Raw genomic sequence first — 18,268 nt, 5'->3', positions numbered from 1 at the left:
AAAGGCAAAAAAATCGGAGACATTCAAAACCCCGTTCATCTAGTTAAAACGAATTGAAACTTTGTTGTGTATTAAACAAATAGCAAAAAACGAGTGTAAAAAGTAGTAGAAGCAGAATGATGTTTTACATTTTGTAAGCTTTTGTTTATAACAAACCTGCTCATTCCACGCCGATATACAGAACAAACATTCATCTAAATCCATTAAAGGCAAAAATTAAGTAAGGTAACTAAATATGTCCAAAGATACTTCTAAATATTCTTCCAAAATAACCATTTACTGAGCATTGGAATAAGCATTAAACGTCTCTGTCAGTGTTCGCTTGTAGTGCTGGGAGGGAGAGAAAATACATTTAAAAAATAATAAAAGGAACGATGGAACTTTGATTACATCGTGTAAACACTCTCAAAGAAAAAACCTTACCCACCTGTGATATTCTAGCGTTCTTACAGCAAATAGGAATATGCTGTACGACTTTCACATCATATAGCCTTGCCACAGCAACTGGTTCTTCAAAGAAACCATCAATAAATACAGTAAATAACTCCTTCTTTGCTCCATGAGCTGACAACATTGAACGTAAGCCACGATAAAGATAATATGGGCTGTTACTAGCATTCACGGCAACAGGAATTTTGTGCAATTTTTTCTTACTTTAACGGTGTTGTTTTAATTTCAATTGGAGCAGGATTATTGCCTACAACATTTAAGAACATATTCTGTCAGTTCTTAATATCGTTCTAACATTAGTTGCAATAACAATGATATCTTTATTTCTAAAATTTTTTCCATAGAGTATTCTCAGAATATTTTCTCAAGGATTTAATGTACAATGTGAATGTGCAAAATTACTGAACACATCGCTGTACGTTCAATTAAGTAAGAAATCAAATCCTACATGGATGTAACGAAAAGATGCTTTCAACTGCATACACTTCCATAGCCTTTGATCTTATCACAAAACATTCTTCTTCGCTTTGACTCTTCACTGTCATCGCAAGCACATTAATATTGTTCAGCAGGAATAAGAGGAAGTGTAGCACGAGCAGTGACAGGCTCATCCCAGTTTGATATGTCTGTTGTGTGATGATGTTTCTCTAAGTATTTCTGGCCACGTTTTGTGACAATAATTGACCAGCTTTCCCGCCATTTTAGTTCATAAATATAAACACTACAAAGACTTTTAAGCAAATTTCGAGCACTTTTCTTCAAGTTAAATGTAGCTTCATCCTATAAAAGGTAAAATAAATCAATGTCTGCTAATTATGGCGATGTTTCACATTGAAGTCTGTTGACGTGTTTCGATGACGTCAGATGTTCGTTGTAGCTACGTATAATGTAATGTTCAGTAACATTTCAAATTTACATATTTCATAAAAATCTGTTTGAATTAGTAAAACAAACTTCGCAAATGGCATAATAATATACAGTATCTTGTTACTATACTGTATAGTTCGTTATATCTAAGATGAATAAAAATAGAATTTAAAACAGGGAAAGAACTGAACAATCTCATATGATAAACTATCTTTATAAGTTAGCTCGTTTGGCAAACTTACCTTAATTGCAAAGCACAAAATTCGTCCATCAGAAACCATATTTAAAAAATGAACCAAGCTAGTGCTCTCCTCTTTTGACATATATGTATCAAATATCCCGGTTGCCATTTTGCTCCAGTTGATTGATGAAGAACAGTGACATGGATACCTCTAGCTGCATCATTTGTAGTAGTCTCCTCCATAAACTTGTATTGAATTTAATATTCACTCTATTATAAAGCTCTCTCTAACAAGTAACTATTGCCTTCTCTTTTGAGTAACAATTTCTCTCTTTCACAAGTTTCTATTTGCTGTTAAAGGTAAATATTTCTTAAAGCCTTCCTGATATCTTTAGCAGAAGGTTATCATACATGCTTAGAAATTTAAAAATAGAAAGAACAGACACAGAATTTCTTGCTTTGTTCAGACTGAGTGTTTACCTTTGTTCCCTCAAGTGATACATATACACTATCTTTACTGGAAGGAACTTCAACATCAATTGTATTACCATGGCCTTTAGAATGTATCATTAAGAATATATTTTCCTTTATGTGTTTGTACATGTATATCGTCCATGTTCGTGTGGTCCTGAGATAGGACTGTTCGTGGTAATGTTCGTTGATATCTTGTTTTGTTTAAAGTTAAGTAGAGAATCCCTGAGTCTCATAGACAATTGTTGTCTACCAGGGATGATTAGGGGTTTCTTTTTTCCACTAAAGAGGGTGGAAGTATTTTACTTAAGGTAGGGGGGTTATTGTAATATTCTGATAACCTTACTTTGGGATTAAACCTTAAGTATAGTAAGGATTTGTCGGTGAAATGGTTTAGCGTTCGGATTAGGCGTCCAAGACATATTGTACTTGTTGTACTATCACTACTATCTGAAAATCTTATTACGTAAATATAGACAACATTTTCTTTGACTTGAGCACTTTAAACTATGATGACAAATATTCAGACAAACCAACTATTTACTAAATATCTTCTTCACCAGTTGCTACTAAAAAAGTAATATCGGCGATCATGTAAAGATAGCGTTCTCCGCGTAAATGAATTCCTCAAGAAACTCTTACAAGTGTGAAGGAAACATTAACATTATTGTACTATTATTCCATCCGTTAAAATGTGACTTTAATAATATCGAAAATATCCGTACTCGACTTTGTTCCCATTTTCGAAGTGGAGGTGTAAGAATGACAGCAGCCATTGGGAGCAAGAGACGATCATGAAATATTTATTTAGTATAGACGAACACTAAGTTGATAAATGGTCATTGTTTGCACTCCATTTCTTTTCCATTTGACTTGGTGAAAGCAAAATTTAAGACATTTTTTCTTTTTTGCGTAAATTAGTAAACAAATAACGCATTCTCTTGTGCAAATTTTGACTTTGGTTCACTTTTAAAAGGTGGCTTATCTTTTCAAAAACTCTCAAAAACCCAGCACACTGCCATGACTCTGCACCGAAAAATTTTGCAATACCTCATGTAACGTTGACCAATTTCTATTCACGTGTTTTAAAACAAACGGTTTTGGTGGCTAACGAGATCTTCAAAAAAATTCTATTAAAAAAAAACAGCTACAGATGTTATTCCTGATGAAATTTGTAACACTTTACTGTTTAAAGGAATGTTTCAAACAAAGATATAACTTAAAAAATGTTTTCGTTCGTCAAACAAACGCAGAATTTTTTTAAATGAAAATGTAATTTTAAAAAAAGTTGTGTTTCTCCTTCATCTTCAGGTAATTAAAAACTTGCATATTTTCTTTATTTGTAATGAGAGAATTTTATAAATAATATTTTGGATGTTAGAACAATGTGTTTTGCCAAGTTACACAAATAAAAACATTTTTTTATTCAGTTGCAAAAAATGAACAAAAAAACGCAAATAATCATTAAAAACATCTTTTCTTGTTTTCAAACCACTGTATGCAGCCAAATTCATACTTAAACATTTATGTTTTTGATCATAAACTAGTTCTAAACTTTACCATAAATCTGTTAATTACGAAGAGTTGGTCAAGTCAACTACGCATGCTTACATGATATTTCTCATATTACTTGACTGTGAGCCAATATCTTTGAAAACAGGTGCAAGCTCATGCAGTTGGTAATTTCCATGATTATGAGCTGAAGCAATTTCTCCAACATGTTGCGTATGATCAAGTGAACTTGACATATTCAGATGATTTATTTCAAATAATTTTTAGTCAAGCAAGCTCGTTATTCCGAAAACAGCGCAAGAAGATCCTGTTCATTCAATTGAACTCCATTGGTAAGTCGAAGAAACCGCGCAAGTTTTCGTTCAAATATTATTGGCAGGTTGTCTGTCTTTTTAAGCAATTATTGACACAACACGTGTGGCATATTTAGATAAACTTGCTGCTTTCGTTTTGTTTTGAACTATTTCAGTGTTTGCCTAAATGAATACTTTCGTTCAGATTTAAAATCTTGGGGAATTTTTTTTGTTTTCACTAAATTCACCATTTTAAACAAAGAGACTTTAAGATAAACGAGGAGCAGATGTCAAGAGTGCCTATTTTCATTGAAATTTATTGATATCGGTAAAAAACTGGCTGGCAATAAACCCGACAGCAGCTTTATCCAATGAAATGGAGGCCTGTTAATATATTTTAATATTGCACCCACTGCGCTTGAATTATTCTTGCATTGACGTGTCTCATAACACAGGAAATTTTGTACTGTAAACCACTATGTCTTGGACGCCAAATCCGAACGCTAAACAGATTTATCCCACAAATATTTCCCATAAATTTAACATACGTTGTTTTACACGAGCTTGGAATTTTTGCCTGAAGAGATCAATAAGGAAATGTTTCAAATGGCTGCTCGTGTTCATTTTGATTTTAACAATAATGGTGAATGTCGTATTTGTTATGAACATTAAACCCAAGCACAGAAATGATCTATACGGACTTCCAAAGAATGGACAGTTTGAAGAGAAGAGAGTCATTAATATGGGTAAGTATATTGACAAGCATTATTTTGTCGCTCACAATTGCTTAGATATTGTTATGTTCGATATACGCTGTTTGCCACGCGAAGATGCAATATTTTCACTGTTAAAATATGCTCTCATATTTTTCCTGTAAGTGGTAAAGAATTAAGTGAAGTGTAAGTAACTAAATGATTAATTTAAGAGATACTTATAATATAATTGTCACAATATATTTTATACTTCCTAATAGCTTTCCGTTGATTTAAATTAAACATATTTAGTAAAGAAGCAGATAAATCCATACGCAATATCTTGTACAAATAGAAGTAGTTTAATCATTGTAAGATAGAGTTATTAACTAATGTAGAGTAACGTTGTTTCAAATAACAGACATAAAAAGTAATCTGTGTTGAAATGAAGCCTTTTAAAAATTTTGTTTTTACACCACTGAGACTTTAAGTGCAATATGTAATTATTCTAATTTCACCACCGGCCAACTAACTAACATATCACGGAGAAAATGAAGAAAAAATTTTACACAGTTGCCATTAAGTTTTTTTTGCGTTATTTTCACTGTGCTGTTATTTGGTCTATCCAGATGTTATATTTAATCGAGTTCCAGTGGCGCAACTAGAAAGTTAATTGGGGAGGGTTTATTTATATATTCAGTTGTGTCCTACTGATATGTTTGAAATTCAAATTACTTTCAATCAAATCAGTGGGGCATAACGGAATATATGATTCTAGTTGCGCCACTGTCGAGTTCCCTCAAACATTTGGTATGTACGTATAACTCTGTGCAAACACAAAAAAAACATCTTTTACATCTTAAGGTTTCAAATTTAAAATACTTTATAAACAAAATCATTTGTTATGAATCTCCTAAAGAATAATATTTCACCAATCAAGGTGTCTCTAAGGCATTTGGAAATATTTCTATCACCAATAGGTGCAGTGACTCATTTTAATTTAGATCTGTCATTTTTAGCAATAAAGAAGATTTTAAAGAGCCGACTTTCCGACTTTCAATAAAGCCTTTTTCAAACTCAATAAATAAAGCAATCCAGTTTTTAGATTATTTAAAATCAAGGAACGGATATTTCTCAAAAAGTAGCGGAGAAATTGCGGCTCCTTGTGAAAAGAGTTTACGGCAGATTTATATTTAAATAATAAGAATACTACTATTGAGTTCGCTTTTTACACGAAACCCTATTCATCATTCGCAATAACGTTAGTACTTAGTATCCACCGAACAAACGAAAAAATTAAAGAAAGATTTTTGAATATATGAAAATGAACGATATGTCTTTATGTTACAACTTCAATGTCCATTGCACAATCAACGCAAATTGCTTTTTATATATTTTTTCATCAAATGCACTTGTAAAGCAAAAAAAAGAGAGTGTCAAAAAAGTCTCCTTTTATAAACTTATTACATCTTCTTTCTAAACCTATTTATTAGATTGGTGATCCTGTTTTATTTAGAGTCACATTTCTCTCCCATAGTATTTTTGAAAATATTCAACAAAATGATTTAGAGAAATTTTTTTGTTAATATAGATGAGGAAGATTGTTGTAAGATAATCAACATTGAAGTTCACTCCAGTAAAGATAATGTATATGTATTAGTGAATGGAACAAAGGTACATAATACTGAATTTACTTTCTACATTTGTCGATGCCTTTCTCAAAATTGTAAGTTGGTATTATTACATTCAATTTCAAGTTGTCTTTAACAGATATTTATCATTGAATGGTTAAAAATAAGAATTATAAATAAATGAGCGATTAAAATAGGGTTTGAACCCAGGAGCACCGTTACATTTTTATATAAATATCGTTCAAGTTAGTAAATTTTTGAGAAGGACTTTTGAAGTTGATGTTGACTACACCTCCAAGTTGTCAAAACGTCAGTCAACATCGACGGCAAAAGTCTTCAGGACTCTACCGTAGACGATCTATACCAACAAACTTGTAGTAAAGTGTATATTCAACAAAAGGTTATGGAAGAAGAGACCTATACAAATGCTGCACGTAGTAGAGGTATCCATGTCACTGTTCTTCATCAATCAACAGGAGCAATGATGGCAACGAAAGTATTTGATACATCTAGGTCGAAACAAGAGAGTGCTAACTTGGTTCTTTTTTTAAATATGATTTCTGATGGACGAATTATGTGTTTTGCAGTAAAGGTAAATTTGCTAAATTAAAATTACCACAAAACGTCGCTTATCAGTACCTTATGTCAAATTCTTGAACTTTTCCACAAAAATGTTGTTTTACATTTATTTTTCTTCTACTCAAATGGACTAAGATATTCGTCTTGGTTGACAAAAACATTATGAAAGGTGTAAATATGTAAATATGTTATATAAACTACAATAATGCATCGTGTCCTTGAAAAGACGAGGTCAAAAATCGCCATATTTATCAGATATTTAAATATTTTATGCCTAATAGGATGAAATTGCTTTTAACATCGCCATCATTTGCAGACATTGATTTATTTTACCTTTTATAGGATGAAGCTACATTTAAATTAAAGGAAACTGCTCGAAATTTGCTTAAAAGTTTTGGTAGTGTTTATGTTGATGAACTAAAATGGCGGGATAGCTGGTCATTTATCGTCACAAAACGTGGCCAGAACTACTCAGAGAAACATCATCACACAGCAGACAGAGCGAACTGGGGTGAGCCTGTCACTGCTCGTGCTACAGTTCCCCTTGTTCCTGCTAAACAATCTCAATGTGCTTGGGATGACAGTGAAGAGTCAAAGCGAAGAAGAACGTTTTGTGATAGGTTCGAAGGCTATGGAAGTTTATGCAGTTGTAAGTATCTTTTCGTTACATCCATGTAGGATTAGATTTCGTATTTGATTGGAAGTACAGCGATTTGTGCAGTAATTTTACACATTCACATTCTGCATTAAACCTTCGAAAAATAATACTGAGAAAACTCCATGGAAAAAATTTTAGAAATTAAGATATCACTGTTATTGCAGCTAATTTTAGAACGATATGAAGAACTGACAAAATATGTTCTTAACTTTTGTAGGCAATAATCCTGCTCCAATTGAAATTAAAACAACACCATTAAAGTTAGAAAATATTCAAGACATTCCTGTTGCTGTGATTGCTAGTAACAGGCCATATTATCTTCATCGTGGCTTACGTTCAATGTTGTCTGCTCATGGAGCAAAGAAGGAGTTATTTACTGTATTTATTGATGGTTTCTTTGAAGAACCAGCTGCTGTGGTAAGGCTATATGATGTGAAAGTCGTACAGCATATTCCTATAAGTTGTAAGAACGCTAGAATATCACAGGTTGGTAAGGCTTTTTCTTTGAGAGTGTTTTTACGATGTAATCAAATTTCTATCTTTTTTTTATTATTTTTTTAAATTTATTTTCTCTCCCTCCCAGCATTACAAGCGAACACTGACAGAGACGTTTAATGCTTATCCCAATGCTCGTTATATGATTATTTTGGAAGAAGATTTAGACGTATCTGTGGACATATTTATTTATTTTAATCAATTGTTGCCTTTAATGGATACAGATGAAAGTTTGTACTGCATATCGGCGTGGAATGATCAGGTTTATTATAAACAAAGCTAACAACATTCTTTACTTCTTTTTAGTCTTTTACTCTTTTGTTGGTTTGTGTTTGCTACACAAAAAAATTTCAGTTCGTTTTCAACTTTATTAACGTGATTTTGAACGTCTCTGATTCTTTTTGTTTTTTTTGTCGAGTCTACTTTATCTCTGACGAGGGTGCAGAATGTAAATAAAACATCAAAATAATGTCCATGAAATAGTTTAATTTGAGAGTCTCCCATTGTTTTTGTCTAGTCCAGTTTTTTTTTGTCACGAGGGTGCAGAAATGTTCGATCTCAAAACCTTCTTCTGCAGTGAAACTCTTAAATTACCCTTAAGTTTTCGTTATTATAATTGCGTTTGATATGGTTCAGTTCCTTGTGTGTCGCAAAATAGATCGATAAAGAAATTATTTCTATTTTTTAGGGTTACAATCACACGTGTAATGATCCTGCTATGTTATATCGTGTAGAAACAATGCCAGGTTTAGGATGGTGAGAATTTTTATTACAACCAATGATTTTGCTAACACGAGAGAAAAATTCTCTTTTTACTTAAATAAGATATTCGATGCTCATGGAAAAAATATTTATTTCCATCCTCAGGTTACTAAAACGACGTCTTTATAAAGATGAACTTGAGCCAAAATGGCCCAAACCTGATAATTTTATAGATTGGGATATATGGATGAGGAATGACAGGATCAAGAAGGGACGTGAGTGTATAATTCCGGATATTTCAAGAACGTACCATTTTGGCGCTAAAGGCCAGCATATAAATGTTATCATTCAAGAATCTCTTTACAAGACACGCAGTTTAAATAATGTCGCTAACGTTAAATTTAATGTTAGTTTGCTATCAAACAAGAATTATGAAAATGAGATCGAACGGTTGACCAGGTGAATTTTCAAGAATATATATTGACATTTCCATTGTTCAGTTACCAAACAATTTTTATTTATCTGCAAATGGGTTGTACTGTTTTATTGTAGGTTGGCTGAGCCGTTGGATCACAGTAAAAATCCTTGTAAGAACAAGGACGATTTTGTTCCAGAGACATCCGGTAAAACGTATATATTTTACATTGAAATGAAACATGCTAAAGACTGGACAACATGGAATAATATAGCGAGATGTTTACGAATCTGGTACTCAGATGCTCGAGGATTTCATAAAAGTATGTGGAGATTATGGTTAAAGGATAATCACGTGTTAATTGTTGGATCACCTGCTTCACCTTATGCCAAACATAAACCAATGAACGTAAAACCTGTTTTCATTCCTAAAAAATTAAAGGGGATTCATTAAGTGCATTAAAATCTTTAAAGCGGCTATGAAACGAAATTTTACCATGTAGTTTCCGATTTTATTGCACATAGAGCATTTGATTGAAATGAGGTAATATCTTCATAAATAGATTTACTTTATTTTATTTCTTGAGATATTTCACTTTATCATCGTGCAGAAACACCACTGCGACATCACATTACACAGTAACAATTTAAAGACCATAAATTTTTCGTATCGCACAAACATTCATTTTCGATGTACAACATTTTAATAAATAAAAATGAGTAGATGTATACGTGATCTGATTTCGAAAGTGAACAGGAAGCAATCACCACATTAGATTTACAAGAAAATTCAAAGTTTACTCTGCAAACTTTGTATATACAGTTGGGGTATTGTGAGAAGAGTACTCTAAGGAATGCTATTGACGATGTATAGTACAAGTGCCAACAGAGAATGGGGGTGCTCCATGAGATTGTGGAATAATTAGTTTACGTTCTTTCACAGGTAAAAAAAAAATGTGAACAATTTTCGTTTAGCTCAATAAATATATATAAAGACTTATTATTTGCTATTTTCTCAAATTTTTGCCATTAGGGTATGATGCAAGGAAAAAGGGTTTGGTCTTTGGATACATTGCAAAGCTCCTTTTTGACCTCTAAGTCCTTTTCGTTGAGTCGCAGTGTCAAGAAGAAAGTTACCCTTCTTTGAATATGTATTTGTTAATATAATGATTAGATAGCTAGCATGCATGAAAACTTTCACTCAAAGCTTCCACTTGAAAAAATGAAGACCATGAGATAAACAAGCAATAAAGAGACGAATAATTTATGGCTACTGTCTTTGAATGTCAAAAACCTTGTATAGATGTCTATATCGGGAGAGCCTTAACCCATGTTTAGCACAGCAGCTACTCGGACATCCTTTCATCTCATCAAATCTCATGTCGCACTCTTTAAGCAACATCACTTCAGACGAGCTTGACGCTGAAAAAGATCAAGGGAGAAAACAACATAGCTGTTATGATGGAGACGAGTATCCTGATTCGATGCCTATATATTTCGGCTATGTATCGAGAAAATCAACAGTTCGGATTGAATTTGAAGTGTTGCAAATGGAAAAAGGAGGGTTTGCTTCAGTTTTCAAGGTAACTTTTTATTACAGATACTTGTACAGAGATTTTCATTTCCATTATCATATGAAAAACATTTTGACATTTATTTAATTTACATTCTACACTCTCGTCAGAGATAAATTTGAATCCAGAAAAGGCAAAAAAATCGGAGACATTCAAAACCCCGTTCATCTAGTTAAAAACGAATTGAAACTTTGTTGTGTATTAAACAAATAGCAAAAAACGAGTGTAAAAAGTAGTAGAAGCAGAATGATGTTTTACATTTTGTAAGCTTTTGTTTATAACAAACCTGCTCATTCCACGCCGATATACAGAACAAACATTCATCTAAATCCATTAAAGGCAAAAATTAAGTAAGGTAACTAAATATGTCCAAAGATACTTCTAAATATTCTTCCAAAATAACCATTTACTGAGCATTGGAATAAGCATTAAACGTCTCTGTCAGTGTTCGCTTGTAGTGCTGGGAGGGAGAGAAAATACATTTAAAAAATAATAAAAGGAACGATGGAACTTTGATTACATCGTGTAAACACTCTCAAAGAAAAAACCTTACCCACCTGTGATATTCTAGCGTTCTTACAGCAAATAGGAATATGCTGTACGACTTTCACATCATATAGCCTTGCCACAGCAACTGGTTCTTCAAAGAAACCATCAATAAATACAGTAAATAACTCCTTCTTTGCTCCATGAGCTGACAACATTGAACGTAAGCCACGATAAAGATAATATGGGCTGTTACTAGCATTCACGGCAACAGGAATTTTGTGCAATTTTTTCTTACTTTAACGGTGTTGTTTTAATTTCAATTGGAGCAGGATTATTGCCTACAACATTTAAGAACATATTCTGTCAGTTCTTAATATCGTTCTAACATTAGTTGCAATAACAATGATATCTTTATTTCTAAAATTTTTTCCATAGAGTATTCTCAGAATATTTTCTCAAGGATTTAATGTACAATGTGAATGTGCAAAATTACTGAACACATCGCTGTACGTTCAATTAAGTAAGAAATCAAATCCTACATGGATGTAACGAAAAGATGCTTTCAACTGCATACACTTCCATAGCCTTTGATCTTATCACAAAACATTCTTCTTCGCTTTGACTCTTCACTGTCATCGCAAGCACATTAATATTGTTCAGCAGGAATAAGAGGAAGTGTAGCACGAGCAGTGACAGGCTCATCCCAGTTTGATATGTCTGTTGTGTGATGATGTTTCTCTAAGTATTTCTGGCCACGTTTTGTGACAATAATTGACCAGCTTTCCCGCCATTTTAGTTCATAAATATAAACACTACAAAGACTTTTAAGCAAATTTCGAGCACTTTTCTTCAAGTTAAATGTAGCTTCATCCTATAAAAGGTAAAATAAATCAATGTCTGCTAATTATGGCGATGTTTCACATTGAAGTCTGTTGACGTGTTTCGATGACGTCAGATGTTCGTTGTAGCTACGTATAATGTAATGTTCAGTAACATTTCAAATTTACATATTTCATAAAAATCTGTTTGAATTAGTAAAACAAACTTCGCAAATGGCATAATAATATACAGTATCTTGTTACTATACTGTATAGTTCGTTATATCTAAGATGAATAAAAATAGAATTTAAAACAGGGGAAGAACTGAACAATCTCATATGATAAACTATCTTTATAAGTTAGCTCGTTTGGCAAACTTACCTTAATTGCAAAGCACAAAATTCGTCCATCAGAAACCATATTTAAAAAATGAACCAAGCTAGTGCTCTCCTCTTTTGACATATATGTATCAAATATCCCGGTTGCCATTTTTGCTCCAGTTGATTGATGAAGAACAGTGACATGGATACCTCTAGCTGCATCATTTGTAGTAGTCTCCTCCATAAACTTGTATTGAATTTAATATTCACTCTATTATAAAGCTCTCTCTAACAAGTAACTATTGCCTTCTCTTTTGAGTAACAATTTCTCTCTTTCACAAGTTTCTATTTGCTGTTAAAGGTAAATATTTCTTAAAGCCTTCCTGATATCTTTAGCAGAAGGTTATCATACATGCTTAGAAATTTAAAAATAGAAAGAACAGACACAGAATTTCTTGCTTTGTTCAGACTGAGTGTTTACCTTTGTTCCCTCAAGTGATACATATACACTATCTTTACTGGAAGGAACTTCAACATCAATTGTATTACCATGGCCTTTAGAATGTATCATTAAGAATATATTTTCCTTTATGTGTTTGTACATGTATATCGTCCATGTTCGTGTGGTCCTGAGATAGGACTGTTCGTGGTAATGTTCGTTGATATCTTGTTTTGTTTAAAGTTAAGTAGAGAATCCCTGAGTCTCATAGACAATTGTTGTCTACCAGGGATGATTAGGGGTTTCTTTTTTCCACTAAAGAGGGTGGAAGTATTTTACTTAAGGTAGGGGGGTTATTGTAATATTCTGATAACCTTACTTTGGGATTAAACCTTAAGTATAGTAAGGATTTGTCGGTGAAATGGTTTAGCGTTCGGATTAGGCGTCCAAGACATATTGTACTTGTTGTACTATCACTACTATCTGAAAATCTTATTACGTAAATATAGACAACATTTTCTTTGACTTGAGCACTTTAAACTATGATGACAAATATTCAGACAAACCAACTATTTACTAAATATCTTCTTCACCAGTTGCTACTAAAAAGTAATATCGGCGATCATGTAAAGATAGCGTTCTCCGCGTAAATGAATTCCTCAAGAAACTCTTACAAGTGTGAAGGAAACATTAACATTATTGTACTATTATTCCATCCGTTAAAATGTGACTTTAATAATATCGAAAATATCCGTACTCGACTTTGTTCCCATTTTCGAAGTGGAGGTGTAAGAATGACAGCAGCCATTGGGAGCAAGAGACGATCATGAAATATTTATTTAGTATAGACGAACACTAAGTTGATAAATGGTCATTGTTTGCACTCCATTTCTTTTCCATTTGACTTGGTGAAAGCAAAATTTAAGACATTTTTTCTTTTTTGCGTAAATTAGTAAACAAATAACGCATTCTCTTGTGCAAATTTTGACTTTGGTTCACTTTTAAAAGGTGGCTTATCTTTTCAAAAACTCTCAAAAACCCAGCACACTGCCATGACTCTGCACCGAAAAATTTTGCAATACCTCATGTAACGTTGACCAATTTCTATTCACGTGTTTTAAAACAAACGGTTTTGGTGGCTAACGAGATCTTCAAAAAAATTCTATTAAAAAAAAACAGCTACAGATGTTATTCCTGATGAAATTTGTAACACTTTACTGTTTAAAGGAATGTTTCAAACAAAGATATAACTTAAAAAATGTTTTCGTTCGTCAAACAAACGCAGAATTTTTTTAAATGAAAATGTAATTTTAAAAAAAGTTGTGTTTCTCCTTCATCTTCAGGTAATTAAAAACTTGCATATTTTCTTTATTTGTAATGAGAGAATTTTATAAATAATATTTTGGATGTTAGAACAATGTGTTTTGCCAAGTTACACAAATAAAAACATTTTTTTATTCAGTTGCAAAAAATGAACAAAAAAACGCAAATAATCATTAAAAACATCTTTTCTTGTTTTCAAACCACTGTATGCAGCCAAATTCATACTTAAACATTTATGTTTTTGATCATAAACTAGTTCTAAACTTTACCATAAATCTGTTAATTACGAAGAGTTGGTCAAGTCAACTACGCATGCTTACATGATATTTCTCATATTACTTGACTGTGAGCCAATATCTTTGAAAACAGGTGCAAGCTCATGCAGTTGGTAATTTCCATGATTATGAGCTGAAGCAATTTCTCCAACATGTTGCGTATGATCAAGTGAACTTGACATATTCAGATGATTTATTTCAAATAATTTTTAGTCAAGCAAGCTCGTTATTCCGAAAACAGCGCAAGAAGATCCTGTTCATTCAATTGAACTCCATTGGTAAGTCGAAGAAACCGCGCAAGTTTTCGTTCAAATATTATTGGCAGGTTGTCTGTCTTTTTAAGCAATTATTGACACAACACGTGTGGCATATTTAGATAAACTTGCTGCTTTTGTTTTGTTTTGAACTGTTTCAGTGTTTGCCTAAATGAATACTTTCGTTCAGATTTAAAATCTTGGGGAATTTTTTTGTTTTCACTAAATTCACCATTTTAAACAAAGAGACTTTAAGATAAACGAGGAGCAGATGTCAAGAGTGCCTATTTTCATTGAAATTTATTGATATCGGTAAAAAACTGGCTGGCAATAAACCCGACAGCAGCTTTATCCAATGAAATGGAGGCCTGTTAATATATTTTAATATTGCACCCACTGCGCTTGAATTATTCTTGCATTGACGTGTCTCATAACACAGGAAATTTTGTACTGTAAACCACTATGTCTTGGACGCCAAATCCGAACGCTAAACAGATTTATCCCACAAATATTTCCCATAAATTTAACATACGTTGTTTTACGAGCTTGGAATTTTGCCTGAAGAGATCAATAAGGAAATGTTTCAAATGGCTGCTCGTGTTCATTTTGATTTTAACAATAATGGTGAATGTCGTATTTGTTATGAACATTAAACCCAAGCACAGAAATGATCTATACGGACTTCCAAAGAATGGACAGTTTGAAGAGAGAGTCATTAATATGGGTAAGTATATTGACAAGCATTATTTTGTCGCTCACAATTGCTTAGATATTGTTATGTTCGATATACGCTGTTTGCCACGCGAAGATGCAATATTTTCACTGTTAAAATATGCTCTCATATTTTTCCTGTAAGTGGTAAAGAATTAAGTGAAGTGTAAGTAACTAAATGATTAATTTAAGAGATACTTATAATATAATTGTCACAATATATTTTATACTTCCTAATAGCTTTCCGTTGATTTAAATTAAACATATTTAGTAAAGAAGCAGATAAATCCATACGCAATATCTTGTACAAATAGAAGTAGTTTAATCATTGTAAGATAGAGTTATTAACTAATGTAGAGTAACGTTGTTTCAAATAACAGACATAAAAAGTAACCTGTTTGAAATGAAGCCTTTTAAAAATTTTGTTTTTACACCACTTAGACTTTAAGTGCATTATGTAATTATTCTAATTTCACCACCGGCCAACTAACTAACACATCACGGTGAAAATGAAGAAAAATTTTTACCTAGTTGCCATTAAGTTTTTTTTGCGTTATTTTCACTGTGCTGTTATTTAGTCTATCCAGATGTTATATTTAATCGAGTTCCAGTGGCGTAACTAGAAAGTTCATTGGGGAGGGTTTATTCATATATTCAGTTGTGTCCTACTGATATGTTTGAAATTCAAATTACTTTCAAAGAAATCAGTGGGGCATAACGGAATATATGATTATGCACCCCTCGCCCCCAATTAACGTTCTAGTTGCGCCACTGTCGAGCTCCCTCAAACATTTGGTATGTACGTATAACTCTGTGCAAACACAAAAAAAAACATCTTTTACATCTTAAGGTTTCAAATTTAAAATACTCAATAAACAAAATCATTTGTTATGAATCTCCTAAAGAATAATATTTCACCAATCAAGGTGTCTCTAAGGCATTTGGAAATATTTCTATCACCAATAGGTGCAGTAACTCATTTTAATTTAGATCTGTCATTTTTAGCAATAAAGAAGATTTTAAAGAGCCGACTTTCCGACTTTCAATAAAGCCTTTTTCAAACTCAATAAATAAAGCAATCCAGTTTTTAGATTATTTAAAATCAAGGAACGGATATTTCTCAAAAAGTAGCGGAGAAATTGCGGCTCCTTGTGAAAAGAGTTTACGGCAGATTTATATTTAAATAATAAGAATACTACTATTGAGTTCGCTTTTTACACGAAACCCTATTCATCATTCGCAATAACGTTAGTACTTAGTATCCACCGAACAAACGAAAAATTAAAGAAAGATTTTGAATATATGAAAATGAACGATATGTCTTTATGTTACAACTTCAATGTCCATTGCACAATCAACGCAAATTGCTTTTTATATATTTTTCATCAAATGCACTTGTAAAGCAAAAAAAAGAGAGTGTCAAAAAAGTCTCCTTTTATAAACTTATTACATCTTCTTTCTAAACCTATTTATTAGATTGGTGATCCTGTTTTATTTAGAGTCACATTTCTCTCCCATAGTATTTTTGAAAATATTCAACAAAATGATTTAGAGAAATTTTTGTTAATATAGATGAGGAAGATTGTTGTAAGATAATCAACATTGAAGTTCACTCCAGTAAAGATAATGTATATGTATTAGTGAATGGAACAAAGGTACATAATACTGAATTTACTTTCTACATTTGTCGATGCCTTTCTCAAAATTGTAAGTTGGTATTATTACATTCAATTTCAAGTTGTCTTTAACAGATATTTATCATTGAATGGTTAAAAATAAGAATTATAAATAAATGAGCGATTAAAATAGGGTTTGAACCCAGGAGCACCGTTACATTTTTATATAAATATCGTTCAAGTTAGTAAATTTTTGAGAAGGACTTTTGAAGTTGATGTTGACTACACCTCCAAGTTGTCAAAACGTCAGTCAACATCGACGGCAAAAGTCTTCAGGACTCTACCGTAGACGATCTATACCAACAAACTTGTAGTAAAGTGTATATTCAACAAAAGGTTATGGAAGAAGAGACCTATACAAATGCTGCACGTAGTAGAGGTATCCATGTCACTGTTCTTCATCAATCAACAGGAGCAATGATGGCAACGAAAGTATTTGATACATCTAGGTCGAAACAAGAGAGTGCTAACTTGGTTCTTTTTTTAAATATGATTTCTGATGGACGAATTATGTGTTTTGCAGTAAAGGTAAATTTGCTAAATTAAAATTACCACAAAACGTCGCTTATCAATACCTTATGTCAAATTCTTGAACTTTTCCACAAAATGTTGTTTTACATTTATTTTTCTTCTACTCAAATGGACTAAGATATTCGTCTTGGTTGACAAAAACATTATGAAAGGTGTAAATATGTAAATATGTTATATAAACTACAATAATGCATCGTGTCCTTGAAAAGACGAGGTCAAAAATCGCCATATTTATCAGATATTTAAATATTTTATGCCTAATAGGATGAAATTGCTTTTAACATCGCCATCATTTGCAGACATTGATTTATTTTACCTTTTATAGGATGAAGCTACATTTAAATAAACTGCTCGAAATTTGCTTAAAAGTTTGGTAGTGTTTATGTTGATGAACTAAAATGGCGGGATAGCTGGTCATTTATCGTCACAAAACGTGGCCAGAACTACTCAGAGAAACATCATCACACAGCAGACAGAGCGAACTGGGGTGAGCCTGTCACTGCTCGTGCTACAGTTCCTTGTTCCTGCTAAACAATCTCAATGTGCTTGGGATGACAGTGAAGAGTCAAAGCGAAGAAGAACGTTTTGTGATAGGTCTATGGAAGTTGCAGTTGTAAGTATCTTTTCGTTACATCCATGTAGGATTAGATTTCGTATTTGATTGGATACAGCGATTTGTGCAGTAATTTTACACATTCACATTCTGCATTAAACCTTCGAAAAATAATACTGAGAAAACTCCATGGAAAAAATTTTAGAAATTAAGATATCACTGTTATTGCAGCTAATTTTAGAACGATATGAAGAACTGACAAAATATGTTCTTAACTTTTTAGGCAATAATCCTGCTCAATTGAAATTAAAACAACACCATTAAAGTTAGAAAATATTCAAGACATTCCTGTTGCTGTG

General features: G+C 32.4%; 1 protein-coding gene and 1 long non-coding RNA gene across 3 annotated transcripts; both read left to right on the top strand.

Annotated features, from left to right (window-relative positions):
* Nucleotides 1-4,163: 4,163 nt before the first annotated feature.
* On the top strand, nucleotides 4,164-10,823 carry LOC124456618 (protein O-linked-mannose beta-1,2-N-acetylglucosaminyltransferase 1-like). Of its 2 annotated transcripts, XM_047007015.1 has the most exons (10): nucleotides 4,164-4,520; nucleotides 6,058-6,140; nucleotides 6,498-6,689; nucleotides 7,019-7,325; nucleotides 7,552-7,820; nucleotides 7,918-8,091; nucleotides 8,518-8,585; nucleotides 8,697-8,990; nucleotides 9,084-9,268; nucleotides 9,979-10,823. In XM_047007015.1, the coding sequence occupies exons 1-10, from the start codon at nucleotides 4,253-4,255 to the stop codon at nucleotides 10,041-10,043; spliced, it is 1,905 nt and encodes a 634-aa protein (XP_046862971.1). In that variant the 5' UTR covers nucleotides 4,164-4,252; the 3' UTR covers nucleotides 10,044-10,823. The 2 variants fall into 2 exon arrangements, with proteins under 2 accessions (XP_046862971.1, XP_046862970.1); XM_047007014.1 differs by lacking the exon at nucleotides 9,979-10,823 and having other exon boundaries at nucleotides 4,172-4,520; nucleotides 9,084-9,674.
* Nucleotides 10,824-16,718: 5,895 nt separating this feature from the next.
* On the top strand, nucleotides 16,719-17,867 carry LOC124456613. Its single transcript, XR_006952353.1, has 3 exons — nucleotides 16,719-16,804; nucleotides 17,162-17,353; nucleotides 17,682-17,867. It is a non-coding gene; the product is annotated as an uncharacterized LOC124456613 (long non-coding RNA).
* The last annotated feature ends 401 nt before the right edge of the window (nucleotides 17,868-18,268 follow it).

Source organism: Xenia sp. Carnegie-2017, unplaced genomic scaffold (assembly GCF_021976095.1).
Source record: "Xenia sp. Carnegie-2017 unplaced genomic scaffold, XeniaSp_v1 HiC_scaffold_57, whole genome shotgun sequence".
NCBI classification, from domain to species: Eukaryota; Metazoa; Cnidaria; class Anthozoa; order Malacalcyonacea; family Xeniidae; genus Xenia; species Xenia sp. Carnegie-2017.
This window is presented reverse-complemented; position numbering and strand designations above follow the sequence as displayed.

Bases quoted from the DNA above. Each gene is read 5' to 3' on its own strand.
- LOC124456618 (XM_047007014.1), top strand. From the start codon at position 4,253: ATGTCTTGGACGCCAAATCCGAACGCTAAACAGATTTATCCCACAAAT. The intron at 4,521-6,057 runs GTAAGTATATTG...TTGTTAATATAG, and splicing joins GAAGAGAGTCATTAATATGG to ATGAGGAAGATTGTTGTAAG. The intron at 6,690-7,018 runs GTAAATTTGCTA...TACCTTTTATAG, and splicing joins TTATGTGTTTTGCAGTAAAG to GATGAAGCTACATTTAAATT.